General features: G+C 61.5%; 3 protein-coding genes across 12 annotated transcripts; 2 read left to right on the forward strand and 1 right to left on the reverse strand.

Moving 5' to 3' along the window:
• The first annotated feature begins 687 nt into the window (after window positions 1-687).
• ZNF335 (zinc finger protein 335) lies at window positions 688-10,605 on the forward strand. Of its 10 annotated transcripts, none has more exons than XM_088064649.1 (28): window positions 688-868; window positions 1,342-1,573; window positions 1,905-2,178; window positions 2,559-2,636; window positions 2,868-3,197; window positions 3,332-3,463; window positions 3,542-3,700; window positions 3,814-4,084; window positions 4,175-4,352; window positions 4,433-4,545; window positions 4,727-4,745; window positions 4,950-5,066; window positions 5,152-5,228; window positions 5,308-5,468; window positions 5,593-5,822; window positions 5,898-6,006; window positions 6,085-6,179; window positions 6,304-6,584; window positions 6,691-6,832; window positions 6,903-7,292; window positions 7,383-7,525; window positions 7,857-7,987; window positions 8,429-8,532; window positions 8,656-8,733; window positions 8,924-9,007; window positions 9,173-9,238; window positions 9,412-9,493; window positions 9,852-10,605. In XM_088064649.1, the coding sequence occupies exons 2-28, from the start codon at window positions 1,373-1,375 to the stop codon at window positions 9,968-9,970; spliced, it is 4,164 nt and encodes a 1,387-aa protein (XP_087920775.1). In that variant the 5' UTR covers window positions 688-868; window positions 1,342-1,372; the 3' UTR covers window positions 9,971-10,605. The 10 variants fall into 10 exon arrangements, with proteins under 10 accessions (XP_087920775.1, XP_014109636.2, XP_087920770.1 ...); XM_014254161.2 differs by lacking the exon at window positions 688-868 and adding an exon at window positions 925-989; XM_088064644.1 differs by lacking the exon at window positions 688-868 and having other exon boundaries at window positions 9,855-10,605.
• Window positions 10,606-12,621: 2,016 nt separating this feature from the next.
• On the forward strand, window positions 12,622-13,688 carry LOC148182807 (uncharacterized). Its single transcript, XM_088064663.1, has 2 exons — window positions 12,622-12,804; window positions 13,124-13,688. Exons 1-2 carry the CDS (start codon window positions 12,622-12,624, stop codon window positions 13,610-13,612), a joined length of 672 nt encoding a protein of 223 aa, XP_087920789.1. The 3' UTR covers window positions 13,613-13,688.
• Window positions 13,689-14,092: 404 nt separating this feature from the next.
• Window positions 14,093-15,881, reverse strand: LOC102101837 (E3 ubiquitin-protein ligase RNF182-like). Its single transcript, XM_005524914.2, has 2 exons — window positions 15,791-15,881; window positions 14,093-15,333 (listed from the first exon to the last, which is right to left on the reverse strand). Exon 2 carries the CDS (start codon window positions 15,307-15,309, stop codon window positions 14,584-14,586), a length of 726 nt encoding a protein of 241 aa, XP_005524971.1. The 5' UTR covers window positions 15,310-15,333; window positions 15,791-15,881; the 3' UTR covers window positions 14,093-14,583.
• Window positions 15,882-17,345: the final 1,464 nt, after the last annotated feature.

Raw genomic sequence — 17,345 nt, forward strand, 5'->3', positions numbered from 1 at the left:
CCGGCAGTGCTCTGGGAGCCCCCAGTGAGGCCAGAGCAGCCCCCCAGACTTTGCACCCCAAGCGCGGGTGCAGCCCGATAGCCCTCCAGATCAGGTGCCCGTCACCATCTGCTCTGGGGGAAAACCGTCCCGGAGGGCAGAATTTGGTGAGCGAGAGCCCATCGGAAGGTGGCTGCTGTTCAGACGCAGAGCTGCCATCGAAAGAGGCAAGTTTGGCATCAAGGAACAAACGGACAGGAGGTGCCGTTCGCCGCCAGAGACCGAGGGGGAAAGGGCTCAGCAGACTGAGGCTGGGCCGCCGCCGGGGCTGAACGCGACAGGGCCCCGGGACTCGCAGGGAAGGGCGCGGCGAAGGTCCCGCGGCTCGGCCAGGATCGGACGGCCCCAGCCCACATGGCCCGCCGGTCTCAGCGCCCACCGCGGGCTATGGAACGGGAGCTGGAGCGCCAGGGCTGCACGGCTCACCCGAGGTAAGGACCTCGGCTGGGGGAACACGCTACAGGGCCGGGCCGAGCTGGGCCGGGCCGGGCGGGAAACGGAGGGAGGGGAGAGAACGGTGTGACCGCACCGACCGCCCACACTCCGCTCCCGGCCCAGTCCCGCCGCCACTTCCGCCTTCCTGCCACGTGACCAGCGCAACCCGGCGCGACGCCGACGCTCAGGGCCCGGGCGCCGCTTCCTGACGCCATGACGCAGGTCCCACCACCGCCGACCCTTCCGCGGGAAAAGTAGTCCCCGGCGGGGCGCCGAGGCCTCTCCCCTCCCGCGGGGGGCGGGCGGCGCCGGGAGGCGCCTGAGGTGGCGGCCGGGACGAGGAGTGCATCTCCGCTGCAGCGAGCGCTGCAGGCGGGGCGGGGGCTGGGCGGCAGTAAGTAGTCCCAGCGCGGGTCCAGCGCCGCCATATCACTGCGCGCCAAGAGGGCGGGGGGGCATGGCGGCCGCCGTGGTGCCGGCTCCGGCGGGGACACGGCTGGGCCGCGGCGGACCGGGTGAGGGCGCGGCTTGGCGGGGGGGGGGCGGGGGGGGGGCCCCCTCCCCCCCGCGGGGGGGCGGCGGCCCCCCCGCCCCGGCGGCACCGGGGCCGCCCCGCCGTGTGCGCGCGCGCGGAGGCGGCGGGGGGGACCCCTCGGCAAGATGGCGGCCGAACGCCGGGCGTGGCCGCGGGGCATGACGGGACCGGGGGCGCCAGGCGGCGCTGGGGTCCCCGTGAGGCTGGTCGGGACCGCCGGGAATGGGCCCATGGCGGCTCCGGGGCCCCGGGCCCGCCCAGCCTGCAGCTCCGCGGTGGACCGGGACAGCGGGAAGTGGGTGGCGGCCCTGACGGCGGCGGTCCTCTCGCAGGTCGAGCGTAGCGGGTCCCGGCAGGACGGGCATGGAGGAAAATGCGGTGGAGAGCAGCAGCGACGCGACCCTGCAGGCGGCCCGGGAAGAGCCCACCGAGAGCGGGCTGGGCGTCGGGAGCTCGGAGGCCGTGTCAGCGGACAGCAGCGATGCCGCCGCGGGGCCTGGGCTCCTCTCCCGGACCGATGACTCCTGCGTGGGGCAGAGCTCCGACAGCAGCGGCGTCTCTTTGGTAGGTGCTGGTGGGAAGGATGGGGTGGCAGGGAGGGCAGCCGTGGTTCTGGTTCCTAGGGGTTTCTGTAGACATTTCTGACAGACTGAGTTTTGTGGCATTGTCATACCTCTGGTCCAGCATCTGCTTGTCAGTCTGAGGAGCAGAACTCCCCTTAGTATCAAAAGCAGCCCTGGGGGTCCAGGTTTTTGTCAGTACCAAAGGATTTGCTCTGATGCCTTTCTTGGAAGTTTTGCAGTGATACATTGAGTCATTTGCATAAGCTGGCTGCACCAAGGGCTTGGGCTGGCGAAGGTGTCTTACCTGAGCTCTTCTGGACTCTATCTGCCAGGAGGAGGTCTCGGAGAGCAGCTCCAGCACAGACACCATTCCAAGGATTTACCTGCCAGACTCATCCTCTATTGCCCAATCCACCTTGGTCTCCAGTGTCTCCACTGTGAGCCAATCCATCATGGTGTCAGAGTCCCCACAAGTCCTGGTCCACTCCAGTGTCGTCACCGATGGAGCCACAGTTGTGTCAGACTCCACTGCATCCACTTCCTCAGACCTGGGTTCAGCCATTGACAAAATCATTGAGTCCACAATCGGACCTGACATCATCCAGAGTGAGTGTGTGCTCCCATGTGGAGATGGCTTGGTGGGCTGGGGAGGGAGCTGCCACTGCACCAGACCTCAGGAGGTGGGGGATATATGGACATGGAATTGTTAAGGCTGGAAGAAGCCTCTAAGATCATTGAGTCTAAGTGGTCAGCAGGGTTTTTTCTTCTTGCCTTGCTGCTGTGACTGGAGGGTTTGGTGAGGAGCTCATGTTGCTGGATAGCATTCCTTCTGTTCAGCAGCTCTTTCAGCCCAGAGCAGGCTCCATCCCCAAAGCCAGACCCTCCTCACACCTTCTGGCTTCTGTCTGAACTGGAAGAGCCCCAGTGACTCTACAGCCCCTGGATCTGGCAGTCACCACTCTGCTCTCCTCTCCTCTTCCTGCCAGGCTGCATCGCCGTGACCAGCGCAGAGGATGGAAGGGCAGAGACCACGCAGTACCTCATTCTGCAAGGCCCTGATGATGGTGAGGGAGCTCCTTGGGCTGTCCATGGTGGCCAGCTCTGCCTCTGAGCCTTATGCCACTGGAGTGTGGCCTGGAGTGGGTGTTGCACCTGTATCAGCCACAGTGCTTGTGTACCACTGTCCTGTTGTGAGCCTGTTTCTGAGCTTGTGTTCAGTCCTGTGCCCCCTCTACGTGTGCAGCCTTGGATGCAGGTGAGGGTTTACCCCTTGGCTGAGTGGGTTTTGGTTTCAGGTGCCCCCATGGTGTCCCAGATGGCCACTTCTGCTCTAGCCAGTAGCTTGGCAATAGAAGCTGTTGCTGATGGACCTACCTCCACGTACCTTGACCAGCCTGGCTCTTCAGAGCCTTCAGGGCAGTTGGAAGTGCTGGAGCTGCCTGCACAGCCAGACCGAGCCCTAAAAACAGATGGTGGGGAGGAGCTGGACCAGCCAGACTTGGAGACCCTGGAAGAGATGATGGAAGTGGTGGTGGTGCAGCAGTTCAAGTGCAAGATGTGTCAGTACAAGAGTGTCTCTAAGAAAACACTGATCAACCACATGAAAGAGCGTCACTTCCAGCCAGGTGTGTTCCAAAGGCTGAGGGACACTGCAGACAGGCTCTGCTCTCTGCTGGGAAGAAACGAGAGAGGAGCTGGAGCATAAGGGCCTTTTCTGGCACAGTCTGGTAAAGAACTTTCACCCTCTTCTCTGTGGCAGTGGGTTCTGCTCTGGCTCTGAAGAAAGGACGACCACGGAAGGTGGGAGCTGTTCCAAAGACTGAGGATGAGGAGGCCCCAGAAGAAGAAGATGATGATATTATGGATGCTGGTGCTATTGATGATCCTGAAGGTAGGACTTGCCCTCCCTACGTCTTATGTAGCTTAGTGTTTTTCCCAGTTCCTGATGTTTTGGGGCACTTGCTTGCAGAGGACAGTGACTACAACCCAGCTGAGGATGAGCCCCGGGGGCGGCTGCCCAGGTATGGCCGCATTGTCCCCACGTCCAGTGAGGAGAGGCCACGTCGACGCCCAGGGAGACCCCGCAAGCTGCATCGTCTGGAGAATATATCTCAGGACATGCCAGAAGGTGAGGGAGGCAGGAGGCAGCAACCCTGTTCAGGGGTGGAACAGGGAGTGGTGCACAAGCTCTTGGAGCCGCAGCAAGAATGTGATGGAACTGTGCTGTGTCCTATGGAACAGGAGGGGAGGTGGAGCCCTTGGTGACGTCCCAAAGCACACCGAGCCAGGAGCTGCAGAACTTGGAAGCAGCCAGTTCCTCTGGTATGGAGAATGGGACTGGCGAGAGCCTGGCAGAGCCCGGTATCAGCCAGTCTGACTCCGAGAACAAGGACCCTTCCTCCAAGGACCCCACCTCCATCGGTGCTGAGGATGCCGATGTCATCCCCCGGCGGCGCGGGCGGCCCTCCCGCCGCTTCCTGGGCAAGAAATACCGCAAGTACATGGGGCGCAGGTGAGGGTGTGCTGGGCCCTCTGGCCTGTGCCCAGGGCCAGTCCAGCCCATTTGTCACCGCAACTCTGAGCCCTGTTCCTGTTTCTACAGGTACTACTACAAGTCCCCCAAGCCCCTGATGCGGCCCTACCTGTGTCGGATCTGTGGCTCGCGGTTCCTCACACACGATGACCTGCGCTTCCATGTCAACTCACACGAGGCCAATGACCCGCAGCTCTTCAAGTGTCTTCAGTGCAGCTACCGCTCCCGGCGCTGGTCCTCTCTCAAGGTGAGCTTCATCTTCCCTACCTCAAACCCACAGGCTGCCTGGCAGCCCCAGATCTCATGGCCCTGGTCTGTCTCTTACAGGAGCACATGTTCAACCATGTGGGCAGCAAGCCCTACAAGTGCGAGGAGTGCAATTACACCAGTGTGTACAAGAAGGATGTCATCCGGCACTCCACAGTGCACAGCCGGGACAGGTGAGGGCAGCACAGTCCTGGGAACTGAATAGCACTGAAACTGTTCTTCTTGTCATGGAGGATTCCATGGCTGCCCCATCCCCTGACCCTTTCCAAAATAGAGAGTTTTGGTGTCTGGGTATATGGCAGCTTGGCCTTGGGGTGTGGGTGACACAAGGGGCTTTTCTTACTTCTTTTTCAGGAAGAAGAGAGCTGATCCGGTGAGTTTGAATACTCTGTTGACTTGAATCTCAACACTTATATGGGAAGAAGCACATCTGGGTCTTCCACAAGATCTCAATGCCTTGTTGAGTGCATTGTTTCTGGATCTCTTGAGGAAAGCCAACTCACATTCTCCAGTGGGGAGAGGGTAAAGAAACTGGTGAGCTCATCCAGGTGATCTCATCTTTATGCTCTCCATCCAGCCACCAAAGCTGAACTCCTTCCCATGCCCTGTCTGCAACCGTGTGTACCCAATGCAGAAGAGGCTTACGCAGCACATGAAGACACACAGTACAGAGAAACCACACATGTGTGACAAGGTGAGGGGGCTACAGCCTGGGGAGGGGCTGACAGCAGGTGAGACAGGGCAGGAGGTGAACACTGCTTCACTTTGTTTCACCACAGTGCGGGAAGTCCTTTAAGAAGCGTTACACCTTCAAGATGCACCTGCTGACGCACATTCAGGCCATTGCCAACTGCAGGTAGGAGCCCGGCATGCCTGGGCAGAGCCTGTGTCCCGCTCCCCCTCAGCAGGTGTGACAGGTGGCTTTGTCCTGGCAGGTTCAAGTGTGAGTTCTGTGACTATGTCTGCGAGGACAAGAAGGTCCTGCTGAACCACCAGCTGTCGCATATGAACGACAAGCCCTACAAGTGCAGCGTCTGCAAGTATTCCACCTTCCGGGAGGACTTCCTGGTCTCGCACATGGCAGTCAAGCACACAGGTGAGAGGAGCTGTTTGATCGATGTCCTGCACCCTCCCTTCTCCCAGAGACACTCAGAGTCTGTCTGCTCTCCCTGCCACCCCTTGGGGACCTCCTGCCTGACTCCCCCTCTGGGTCCCTGCAGGAGGGAAGCCGTTCGCTTGCGAATTCTGTCACTTCACCACCAAGCACAAGAAGAACCTGCGCCTGCACGTGCAATGCCGCCACGCTGACTCCTTCGAGGAGTGGGCACAGAGGCACCCCGAGGAGCCGCCCTGCCGCCGCCGCCCCTTCTTCACCCTGCAGCAGATAGAGGAGCTGAAGCAGCAGCACAGCCAGGTGCAGGCACCAGCTGAGCCAGAGGCCAGCCCACCGGTGAGTGCCATGCCTGGCCCCAGCTCCTCCCAGTGCTCACTGCCCACTGTGCTGTCAGCTCTCTCTCTCATGCAGGCACCACTTGGCCCCATCACCTGCCACACCGTTCAGACTGTCGCAGGTGCAGAGCCCTCTGTTCTCTCGCAAGGTTCCCTGGAAGGGGCCACCATCATCTATGAACAAGGTATGTGAGCACTCAGTGAGGGGGTTGGATGGGAAAGGAGGTAGGTGAACTCCTGCCTGACCCTTCTTCATCCCCCAGATGTGGCTGGATCAGCAGAGCTGGCCACGCAGACGGCCCTGGATCTCCTGCTGAACATGAGTGCCCAGCGGGAGCTGGCCACCGGCTCACTGCAGGTGGGCAGAGTCAAGGGGAGCCAGGCCTGCTGGGGGCTGGCGCAAGGAGGGTTCCCAGCCCTGTTCTGCTGCAGGGGTGTCTTGCAGAGCCTTGCCTCTTTGGCTGAACTGCTGTATTGTGCAGGTGGCGGTGGTGAAGCCAGATGACCCAGAAGAGACACCAGGCCCCTGTGAGCTGCAGGCACAGGAGGAGGACACAAAGGTGGACTCTAAGGAGCAGCAGCAAAAGTTGGTGATGCTGCACATGGCAGAGCCTGGGCAGACACTTGTGCAGGAGGCTTATCGGGAAGCAAGCCTGAGTGGCTCGGAGCTGCAGCAGATCACCATCCCCTTCAGTGGAGCAGCAGAGTACAGCATCATTGCACCCATCAGCGAGGAGATCCAGGCTCCTGGCACACTGTACAGGTCAGCTGTTTGGAAAGAGTGGGGAGAGGGAGGCACTTCTGGCCTCCAGTAAGGAGGTTTTAGTGGTGAGGAGCAGGCGGATCCTCCCTGACCCTGTGCTCTCCAGCAGTGAGGAGGAGAGTCCTATGGAGACCTCCCACACAGTTGTGGTGAGCGGAGCTGTGATGGCAGAGGAGGCGCTGAAGGACCATAGCAATCACTACATCATGTCATCCAGTGTTTCAGGGAGCCAGTTCCAGACCATGGAGGTAAGGATCTGAGCCTTCTCCCCATCCTGAGCAGCAGTGTGAGCAGATGTGACTGGTGTTTCTCTCGCAGCCCCACAGCGGGGATGCTGCCTTTTCCTCACCTGTGGAGGGCCAGGAGGCACAGCCCGCCGGCGTCAAGTGGCCCCTGGTGCAGTGTGTCACCAGGCAACTCCAGAAGGACTCATCTTTATCCCCAGCATCCGAGGGGCAGGAAGTCTCATATACAAAGATCAAGTGGCCTGCAATCCAAGGCATGACCAAGAAGTTCACATGCAAGGTTTCCACAGGCAAGAAGCTCTCATGCAAGATTTCCACAGCCAAAAAGTTTTCATGCAAGATTTGCACAGCCATGTTCACAGGGAGAGCGGAGATGGAAAGTCACAAGAGAGCCCACATTGGGCCCAGCACCTTCAAGTGTCCTGACTGTCCCTTCACTGCCACACTCTGGCCAGAGGTCCGGGTAAGTTTCCTGGTGCAGAGCAGCCCTGGGAACAAGGGGTTTGGAGAAACCAGGGGGGTTTCTGATGCAGCACTTGTCCTCCTGCCCCAGAGCCACATGGTTCAACATGCCAACCTCCGGCCACACAAGTGCCCCCACTGCAGCTTTGCCTCCAAGAACAAGAAGGACCTGCGCAGGCACATGCTGACCCACACCAATGAGAAGCCCTTTGCCTGCCAGGTCTGTGGTCAGAGGTGAGTGATGGTTCTGGGCTGATCCTGCTTTGGGAGATCCCACAGAGTTCCACAAGGCTGTCTTAGCAGAGCTGTCTGCCTGCAAACCTTCCCCAGATCAGCCCATTAGAGGAGGCAGTGCCCTTGGGAATGGTTCCTGTTGCAGGTGGACCCAACTTTGTCTCCAAGGAACCTCTGCACAGGAGGGTTCAGTCCCTGGGCACTGATGGGAACATGCTGAGAGAGGGGACAAGCCATGTTGTAGGATGTGCTTATGGGGCCTGTGGCCTGCAGAGAGCACAGGATCCTGTGCTGCCTGTGGCACAGTCCACCTCACTCTGCCTCTCCATAGGTTCAACCGTAATGGACACCTCAAGTTCCACACGCAGCGTTTGCACAGCTCGGAGGGCAAAAGGCCAGGGCCGGCTGCCCAGCAGACCATCATCCTGAACAGTGATGAGGACACCCTGGCCACCCTACACAGTAAGACATCTCCCTGGGACCAGGGAACATGTGGATGTCCTACATCTGGAGCACCATGTGGGGTTCACCCAGCTTGTGGGTCCGGTGGGGCTGAAGGGCCAGGAGGATCATCCTGCAGTTGGGATTGCTGGTGGAGACAGAGATCTAGGGGCTGGGCACGGGCAACTGTGCGGAATGAGGGGGCCTGTGTTCCCTCCAGGCTGGTCCTGGTAGATAGTGCATGTGGGAGCAGCTCACACTGGAAGCAGAGTTCAGGGTCTGACGTGGAGGGTGTTTTCTGCCCTTAGTTATTTAGCTCTCACCTTGTGTGAGCAGAGCCCAGAGACTGCCCTGTGCTTTTCACTGGGGCAGATATCAGGCAGTGGCCAGTGGGGAGCAAGGCCATTATCAGCCCTGGCAGTGTCCCCAGCAGCATCCCCACCAGCTCTTCCTGTGTTGCAGCAGCTCTGCAGGCTGGCCAGGCTGTGCTGGCTCCCGAGCGGCTGCAGCAGGCTCTAGGGCAGGAGCACATCCTTGTTGCACAGGAGCAGAGCGTCACCAGCCAGGTGAGTTGGGTCCCCTGGCCTCAACCTCCAGTCCTGTGTGGCCACTCCTCACAGTGGGGGCCTCTTGGGGGACTGTGGTCAGGCTCAGCCCCATGACCACATGGGCACTTCCTGACGTTGCAGGAGGAGGCAGCCTACATCCAGGAGATCACGACTGCTGACGGACAGACAGTACAGCACTTAGTGACTGCTGACAACCAGGTGAGGGAACATGGCCCAGGGATGGGAGACTGCCCAGTGGGAAGAGCTGGCAGCAGTGGGGAGAGCAGAGGGAAGAGCTGAAGGCACTGGGGTGGTGCAAACAGGCACAGGAAACAGACCAGATTCCAGCTGTTTTAAGGGGGGTGGGTAGTGGTGACCTATTTCTGGATCTGAATTTTCTTGTTTGCAGGTTCAGTACATTATTGCCCAGGAAGGCGTCCCACACTTGCTTCCCCAAGAGTATGTTGTTGTCCCAGAGGGACATCACATCCAGGTGAGCTTCAGACTGTCTGCTCCCATCGTGTGCTAGGTGGGGCTCATGGCATATCCTGTGTAATGCTGGGCCCCCTCCTGCTCCCTCTTGCTTACCCTGGGTCACAGCATTGCTGGGGGCCTGGGCACCCACAGACCCTGCTGCATCCTCACTGATTGTCCTCAGGTACAGGATGGTCAGATCACCCACATCCAGTATGAGCAGGGTGGCCAGTTCCTCCCAGAGTCACAGGTAAGGAGCCAGGCATAGTGGCAGGAGCTGGAGGGTGGGTCTGAGGCTGCAGTTGGAGAGGGATATGTGAAATAGAGGGAGCTCATGGGCTGGTGCCTGAGTGCAGCAACCATGGCTGGAGGGGCTCCAAGAGGAACCCTCCCCTCAGGGATTCCCTATTTTCCCTTCTGTAGATCCAGTACATGCCCGTGTCACCTGAGCAGCAGCTCGTCACCCAGGCACAGCTGGAAGCAGCAGCACACTCAGCTGTCTCAGGTAGTAGCAGGGCCCTTTGCCAGAAGGGCCAGTCCTCCCAGGGTTTGGGGGAGCCAGTCCTGTTGCTGGAGTTGGCAGCAAGTCCTGCAGCAGCCCTTGGTGGGAGGGCTGGGAATATCGGGTTTGATCATTGTTTTGCTGCCAGCCATGGTGTCCAAGGGCAGATATTTGCTGGTCCCAGCCTGTCAGTTCTGGAACGAGGTTATCCAGAGCTTGGCTCCGTGCTGGAGCCTCACATGGGCAGGGTTGCCTTACGTCCCTTCCCTGGGGACAGGTGAGGAATAGGGAGGGGAGCCCTAAGTAGCCTCCAGCTCCCCCTGCCCTCAGTCGGGGCAGCACTGACCCACCTCCCCTGCAGCAGTGGCGGATGCGGCGATGGCCCAGGCGCAGGGCGTCTTCACCACCGAGGCAGCAGCGGAGCAGATGCAGCAGCTGCAGCCGGGGATCCACTACGATGTCATCACGCTGTCAGACTAGAACCGGGCAGGGCCGCACCGTGCCGGGCAGGCGGCCGCACCAGCAGCAGCCGCCCCAGCCAGCAGTTGCCTTATTGTGCCAGGGCTGCGAAGGACACCCCTGAGCCACGGTGCCACAGACACAGCCAGGGACACGCTGCCGCTCGGCCCTGTGGCGTGGGAGTCCTGCACCTCCCCCCAGAGACTGCTCAGCAGCCACAGGGGCAGCCCTCGTGTGGACGGTCTCTGCCTGTTGCACTTGATGGTCTGAAATCCCTTTTCCTGAACGGTCCGCATGGGCAGCCATGGATCAGTGCCTGCCCAGAACATGAGGATCCTGGGGAAGCCGTAGGGCTGGGCACAACTGTGTGCTGCAGTGCCAGAGGTGAGGTGTGTGCAGCCACAGCCACTGCTCCCCGCAGCCAGGGGGCCAGTGGTCCTAGTGTGCCAGCAGCCAGCCCTCCTGTGGTATCTCCAGCCTGCGGGCAGGCAGCAGCAGGGCTCTGGACTGGAGGAACCCAAGGAGAAGGAGGCAGAAGATGCTCTTTCTCTTCTGAAGAGGGATGGACTCTTGTTAGTCCATCGGTGATTGTTGGAGGGGTTTGGCTGTGACGTTCTCAAGCTTTGACTATGCTTATGAATAAAAAGGGATGGAGACCCGTGTGTGTGCGTGCCTGGGGGTGCAGAGGACAGGGATGTGACAGCCCAGCCTCAGCGTGGCTGCGGGGCTGAGGCACACGGGTCTGGGAGCCGAGCGCCGGGCTGGGCCACTCACTGCTGGCAGATGCCCTGGGCTATCAACTGCCTCCCGCCCGAGTGACCTTGACTCCTGGGAAGTGAGCCGGGCAGCTGGGACAGCGGTGGGCTTGGGCTGGAGTCATGAAATTAATCAAGTGGTAAACAGCCTAAATCCCGTGTAACTCTGTCCCGAGCCACACAGCACCCTCCTGAGCGGCTTGTCTGGGCCTATTTACATGCGATTATAACAGCTAATCGCAGAGTTTTAGTTCTCTGCTCCTGCATTAAACTGATTATCCATCGAGGGGAAAAAGGCCGGGAACCACCGTGGCTCGGTGCGAGCCTCTGTGAAGCCTGAGCCCCACGGGGGTGGGGTGATCTCTTCTGGTCTCCCTGCCCTCCTGCAGGGTACGGCGATGGCACCGGGGCCGCTGTGGGACCGGGGAGGTGAGGTGTGGGTGGCTCCACACCTCCCCTGAGGTGGCTGCGGCTGATGAGTGGTTCCCAGCTGTGGTTCTGTCCCGCTGCCCTCACACCAGCCTTGCCTGTGCCGGTGCGTGGCTGTGCCTGCCCGGCTGCGGCTCGGTCGGTGTCCAGCTGTGTCCGCCCGCTGTGCCGGCGGCTGGCTGTGGCCCTCCCTCTCCAGCTGTGCTGTGCAGGGTCAGGGTGCTGCGCGCAATCCGCAGGCGCTTTCCTAGATTACAGCCCCATTATCTAATCAAGCAGATCCACGGTGCTGATTAGGGCTGGACGAGTCCCGTGGGGACAAGGTTATGGGGCCACTGCAGGGCCATAGCTGGGGCTGGTCCCAGGCAGCAGCACCAGTGTCCTTGCTGGCTTGAGGCTTGCATGCCTGTGGCTGCCCAGAGCACAAGGTCAGCCCACTGTGGGATGGATGGGAGCAGAGTTCTGGGTGCTGCATGTTGGGAGCTCCAGGTGCTGCTTGGGCTGTGGCCATGGGATTGTGCGGAGGCTTGAGACCTCTGGGTGCTGGCACTTCAGCCCTGGGACCTTCTGCTGTCACCAGGGCCTGCAGGGATCCAGGGATGTGGCCGGGCTCATTAGCACCGGTGACCTTCGCCTTCCTGTCCTGGCCAGCGCTAAGCGGGTTTGTTACATATTTAATATCCTGAGAGCGTTATTAGTCGGTATTTAATGACGGATACAACCTGTGGGATAATCCCAGTCTTAGTGGGGAGGCATGGTGGCAGGAGCAGGTGGCTCAGGGGGTCGTGGGCTCTCGAGGCCCCTCGCACGGCTGCCCACCACTGCACTGCTGTGCCAACCACAGGAACCCCCCAGTGCCTTGCAGGGGTCCCCACTGTCTGTGGGGCTGTGGGGCACTTCCCCTTCACCACTCTGCTGCAGGGAATCCAGTAGTAGACATAGCAGTGCTGGGGCTTGGATGAGGACCTGGCCAAGCTGGAGCAGGATGGGGCAGCATGGGTTGCTGTCCTCCCACCGTGCCATAATTCTTCCACCATCCCCTGGCCCTCCAACCTGCCCTTCCACAGCATAGGGGGCTCTGCCACCCACAGCCCCAAATCAGGGCTGGGGTCATGCATGGGACACAGCTCAGCACTGCAGTAAAGCCCCAACTGGGCTGTGTGCTTGTGACTGTGAGTGTCCGGGGGGCTCACGGTGGGCCCCATGCACCAGCCCTGGGTGCCACTGTACCCCGTTCCTGGGAGTTGTGTAGGCTGTGCAGAGTTGGGGGCCTGGGAGGGCAGGGCTCTGGCTGGTGGCAGGCAGGCGGGGAGGACGGTCCCTGCAAGTCCCTGCCCAACAGTAGCAGGGAAAGGGGGGGGTATCAGGTGCCCCAGATCCTGCTGCTGCTCTCGTGGGTGCTAATACCACCTAATCAGCTGTCAGTCACTGCAGACCCCAGCAGCTATAAAACACCCAGGAGCAGCTCCCCAGCTCCTCTCCTGCAGTATGGCAGCACCTCGGGGCGAGAAGAGCACAGGACAAGAGCTGGGGGGCTGCGGGGGGCCTTGGGGGAACCTGCGGGGGCCGCCCCAAGCCCTACTGCCCTGCTCCTACCCCTACTCCTGCCCCTGTCCCATTTTGGCCGGGTACAGCCTCCTGCCACCCCCTCTCAGCCTCGTGACCCCCCTGGTAAGTGCCGCGCTGCAGCTCCGGGGGAGGAACGGGATGTGGGGCTTTCCCAGGACTGGGATAGGACTGTGTTGGGTGGTTGGAATCGGGGCTGGGGACCTGCTGTCCCGAGGTTCCTACCCCTCCCTGGCATTCCCCTGCCCCCACACACATACCCTCCTGCACTTGGCACTTTGGGTGCACATGGAGAGGAAAACGACGGGCAGGATACAGCTCGGCCCTCTCCCACACACAAAGGGCCGAGCCCTGACATCCACAGCCCCTCTCCTCTGGCCATCATGCCCCCCTGTCCCACCCTGACACCCCTCTGCCCCTCCAGGTCTCAGCACCCTATGAAGTGCAGCTGGGGCTGCCCACAGAGCCGGGGAGGGCGAAGGCAGCGGCAACGCGAGAGAGCACCGGGGCACTGAAGGCTTGGCTGGCACGACACCCCAGGAACCCCTATCCCAGCAAGGGGGAGAAGGTGATGCTGGCTTTGGTCAGCCGGATGAGCCTCACCCAGGTCTCCACCTGGTTCGCCAATGCCCGCCGACGCCTCAAGAAGGAGAACAAGGCGAGCTGGGCCACACGCAGCGCCTCAGACAGCGAGGACAGCGAGGGCGAGGGGGTCCCATCGGGTGCCGTCCCCATTCCCAGTTCCAGCCCCGTGCAGGATGGGTGCGAGGGCAGCCCCAAGATGAGGACAGGCCCTGGGCAGGGCAAGCAGCCCCAGAAACCCAAGATTTGGAGTGTGGCAGAGATGCTGGAATCTCCCTCCAGCAAGAACAGGTGTCCCCCGGGGGTGCCAGTGGTGCTGGAGCAGGTATAGGGCTGGGACAGGCATCTCCTGTCCCCAAGGGCATGGCAGGAGAGACACCCATGGGACCCAGCAGCTGCCTGGCCAAGGAGAGTGGGAGATGTGGGTGGGGAGGGACACAACACAGTAATAAATATGACTTTGTCTTTGGTCTCCTGGAGTTGCCTGTGTGCTGTGGGGATGCTGGTGGGGATGCTGGCAGGGATGCAGGAGTGCCAGTGCTGCAGTGAGCAGCCCCTGTGGAGCAGGGCAGGTCTAAGGCAGATCAAAAATAGACTTTGCTCTTCTTGATAAGGGTAATAAAATGGTTAGCAGTATTAAATTAATCCTTACAAAACAAAACCCAAGGAGGTTAAATAGAGACTGAAGGTTCTGCAAAAAAAACACCCCACAATGACTAGAGAATAGCTGCGAAGACATCTTTACACAAAGAAACTCCTCCACTCCTCCCCTCTCTGGGACACAGAGTCAGCAAACACGAGACACGCATGAGAAAGAAACAGAGATGCGATGGGAGCAGCCCCACGAGGAGCGTGGGCGCCACAGACAGAACTATTTACACTATGGACACGGAGCCATGCTGGGGCCAGTCCGGCCGCAGGAGCCCCCGGGCTCTGCCCGTCCCTCTCCTGCCGGGGCCCCTCCGGCCGCGGCGCTCAGGGCCCAGCACTCGCTCTCGCTCAGTTGGTGTCAGTGTCCTGGCTCCTGCTCTTCGCTGTGGATGGAGGAGGAGGACAAGGAGCTGAGGGTCCGGCCCAAATGCTTGTAGGCTGCAACGAGCTCCTGCAGCCACTCCAGCCAGTGTGAGCACCCACATGGAAAATACAGTGCTGTTCTGCATGGGAAGGCACCAGGCACTGAGCTTCTCCCCATGGTCCAGGCAGAGCATGCTGTGGGTCAGAGGACACGTGTACCTCAAGGGACAATGCCCCAAAGGAACCCAAATCCTGCCTGGCTCAGGCACAGGGGTTGGCTGTGCAGGGTCAGGAGTGGGGGAACCCAAAGACCTCCAGGCACAGGCACTGGCAGAGGCTGTAGACAATGCAGAGAAGGAGGGTGGAGGGCACAAGGCTGACCAGGATGATGCCCAGGCTGTGGTGCTCGATGAGCAGGAGGTAGATGCCGAAGGGCAGGGAGCTGAAGTAGAGGAGGCAGAGGACGCCCAGAATGAAGCGGGGGATGGCTTGCCACCCCCAGGAGCGCCACTTCTGCCCAGGGCCGTGGCAGGGCAGTGCACCCAGGCTGGTGGGGCGGTACAGCCGCACCACCTCCAGCCTGCCCAGGCTCTCTGGTGGGGCTACATCCTCTGGCACCTCCAGGATGGTGACAACCAGGCAGTCGGGGCTGGATGTGGGCTCCAGCACACTGGGACAAAGGAGTACCTCAGGAGATCGGGGTGGACCCCGTTTCTTGGCCCGTTCACGGCCTGTCAGCAGTGCCAGTGCCTCACCGTCATCCTGCAGCTGCTGCACGTCCCCGCCCGGCACTGGGCTGTGCTGGCGGCAGAAAGGGCAACGGAGCTGAGGGGTTGAAGTGTCCCCCGGGGGAACAATCCTGCGCAGGCAGCGGGCACAGAGGCGATGGCCACAGCGGAGCAGCTTGGGCCTGCGGGCACGGGCGTCGAAGCGGCTGTAGCAGATCTGGCACTCCAGCTCGGGGGACGAGGGTGCCACCGGCAGGGTGGCGGTTTTGCTCTCTGGCTGGGCCATGTGGGCTGCTGAGGGCTGCCTGGGCTGCAGGGAGGGGGCACAGCTGTCAGCCAGGGCTGAGGGCAGGCCCCGGACCCGATGCCTCCCACGCGTGGGGTCCCGGCTCTGCTGCATCCCATGGTCATTGTCCCGGTCAGACCCCGCGGCTCGGTGGGAGAGCGGGGCAATGAGAACGGAATGGTGGCGACAGCCCCCTCCCCTGCCCCGACTCCAACACCCGCCTGGTGCCACCGGCGCTGGGACTCGCCGTCATCCCGGCCCCTGCTTTGCTGGGGAAAAAATTGCTCCCAGAGGCCGGCACCAGCGGAAGGGCAGCTCCCGGACGCATCTTTGGCCCTCACGGTGCGTGCGGGTTCCCTGGGGCCGGGACGGCACCGAACACCGGTTCTGCAGGCGGCGGGGACCCCGCTCCCGGGCCGAGCAGCGCTCGGTCCGTACTCCCCGCCCCCGCTCCCGGCCCGCACCGCAGCCTCTCCCGTACCTGCGCTCCGCGGCTCCCGGCGGGGACACAGCGGCGGGTCGGTCCCCGCCGCCGGTGGGCTCGGTGGCACCGGTGGGCTCCGCGGCGGTGGGCGAGGGCCCGGCAGCCCCAGGGGGGGGGGCGCGGGGCGCTGCCCGCCGCGCTGCGGGGGCGAGCGCGGCGCAGGGGCCGCCGGCAGCGCCGCGGCGTTGGCCCGGTAACGGGGAGCGCGGAACGGAGGGGGAGCTCGGACGGGCCGTGCTGGAGCTCTGCGGAGCTCCCTCTCGCAGAACCGGGCCCCGCCGGCTGCTGAGGGGTAGGCGCAGGGGTCGATGCAGTGGGCGGTGCGGGTGTTGGTGCGGGATCGGTGCGGCTCCCGGTACTCCAGGGTTCCCCGCTCACGGTCAGCCCTGAGGATGCTCCTTCCCGGTGTGGGGCCTGCGGTAGCGGCGCTTGGGGTTCAGCAGCCCCGGGGAGTCGAGTCGGGGGCAGTCGGGGGACACGGCCCTTGGCAGGTTCAGGCTGGGCACAGCCAAGCCCCCTGCACATCCCACACTGCCGGGTGTGTCTCCCAAGCCCAGTCAAACCCACCCCCACATGCTGTCCTTACAGGGCATTTTCAGCAGCCCCTGGGGGGCAAAAGCACTCAGGAACCCCCTTGGTCCCTCCAGACAGGAGAGTGGCAGCATTGCCCACCACAGGGACACAGGTAGTGAGGGTCTTTTAGTTCAAATCGTCCAGGTTTAGTACAGCCTGACAGAGCTTTGATGTGAAGGCTCCAGCTCCTGGTGTGCCTCAGTCCCCCCAGTCCTGCCCACACCACCCACTGCTCCCAACTCTCCCACAGCTGCCCCTCACACCACAGCCCCTCACACAGCTTGACCTAGTCCTGGTTATCTGCCCTTGAAATGCCCCCAGTGCCAACCTGATATGCCTCGCTGACCATCTCTTGCTTTGTTAGGCAGAAAGGAGAAGGCATAAAGGAGACTCTGGAAGCAGCCCATGGCACCAGGCTTCTGGCCACTGATGTCACTCACACATCCCCTGCGAGACCACAGCCGCTGGATACTTAACCAGGTAACTGTCCCTCACCTGAGGGAGCAGGGCAAGGGCTCAGTGTGCACTGACTGACTGACTGAGGGGTGGGTTAGGGACACTCCCAGCATCAGCACATCTCTGCTCACCTGTGCCTCAGGAGTAGGTGGTCTTGGCTTAAAAACAACGATTAAAGGGGAAAAAAAGGCTTCACAAACCACCACTTTCATAACTGACTCCTTGATCTCCTTGCCACCATCAAAAGCATGCCTGCAGAGCTGTGAAGCCTCTGAGAGTGGGCAGCATCTGGGGCTGGGCAATTCCTGCCCACCTCAGGGTGGCACTGTCACTGCTGTGGCACTGACACTGGTCCAGCACCAGCAGTGCTGTGGCACTCCACAGGAGAGGTTGGCTGAGCTCCCTGCCCCAACGAGCCCAAAGGCAGTGCACTTCCCTGCACCTCACCAATGGGAGAGCACCAAAACCTTACTGGAGCAGTGTGGTGGTCAGGCTGCTTCAGGTGTTCACACTGGTCATTAGG

This window comes from Pseudopodoces humilis, chromosome 19 (genome assembly GCF_049639895.1).
Source record: "Pseudopodoces humilis isolate 2021_Gansu_Grassland_sample_001 chromosome 19, ASM4963989v1, whole genome shotgun sequence".
NCBI classification, from domain to species: domain Eukaryota; kingdom Metazoa; phylum Chordata; class Aves; order Passeriformes; family Paridae; genus Pseudopodoces; species Pseudopodoces humilis.

Coding starts and splice junctions, on each gene's coding strand:
- ZNF335 (XM_088064649.1), top strand. CDS start 1,373: ATGGAGGAAAATGCGGTGGAGAGCAGCAGCGACGCGACCCTGCAGGCG. Junction 5,469..5,592: donor CATGGCAGTCAAGCACACAG/GTGAGAGGAGCT, acceptor GGGTCCCTGCAG/GAGGGAAGCCGTTCGCTTGC. Junction 8,734..8,923: donor TAGTGACTGCTGACAACCAG/GTGAGGGAACAT, acceptor TCTTGTTTGCAG/GTTCAGTACATTATTGCCCA.
- LOC148182807 (XM_088064663.1), top strand. CDS start 12,622: ATGGCAGCACCTCGGGGCGAGAAGAGCACAGGACAAGAGCTGGGGGGC. Junction 12,805..13,123: donor TCAGCCTCGTGACCCCCCTG/GTAAGTGCCGCG, acceptor CTGCCCCTCCAG/GTCTCAGCACCCTATGAAGT.
- LOC102101837 (XM_005524914.2), bottom strand. CDS start 15,309: ATGGCCCAGCCAGAGAGCAAAACCGCCACCCTGCCGGTGGCACCCTCG.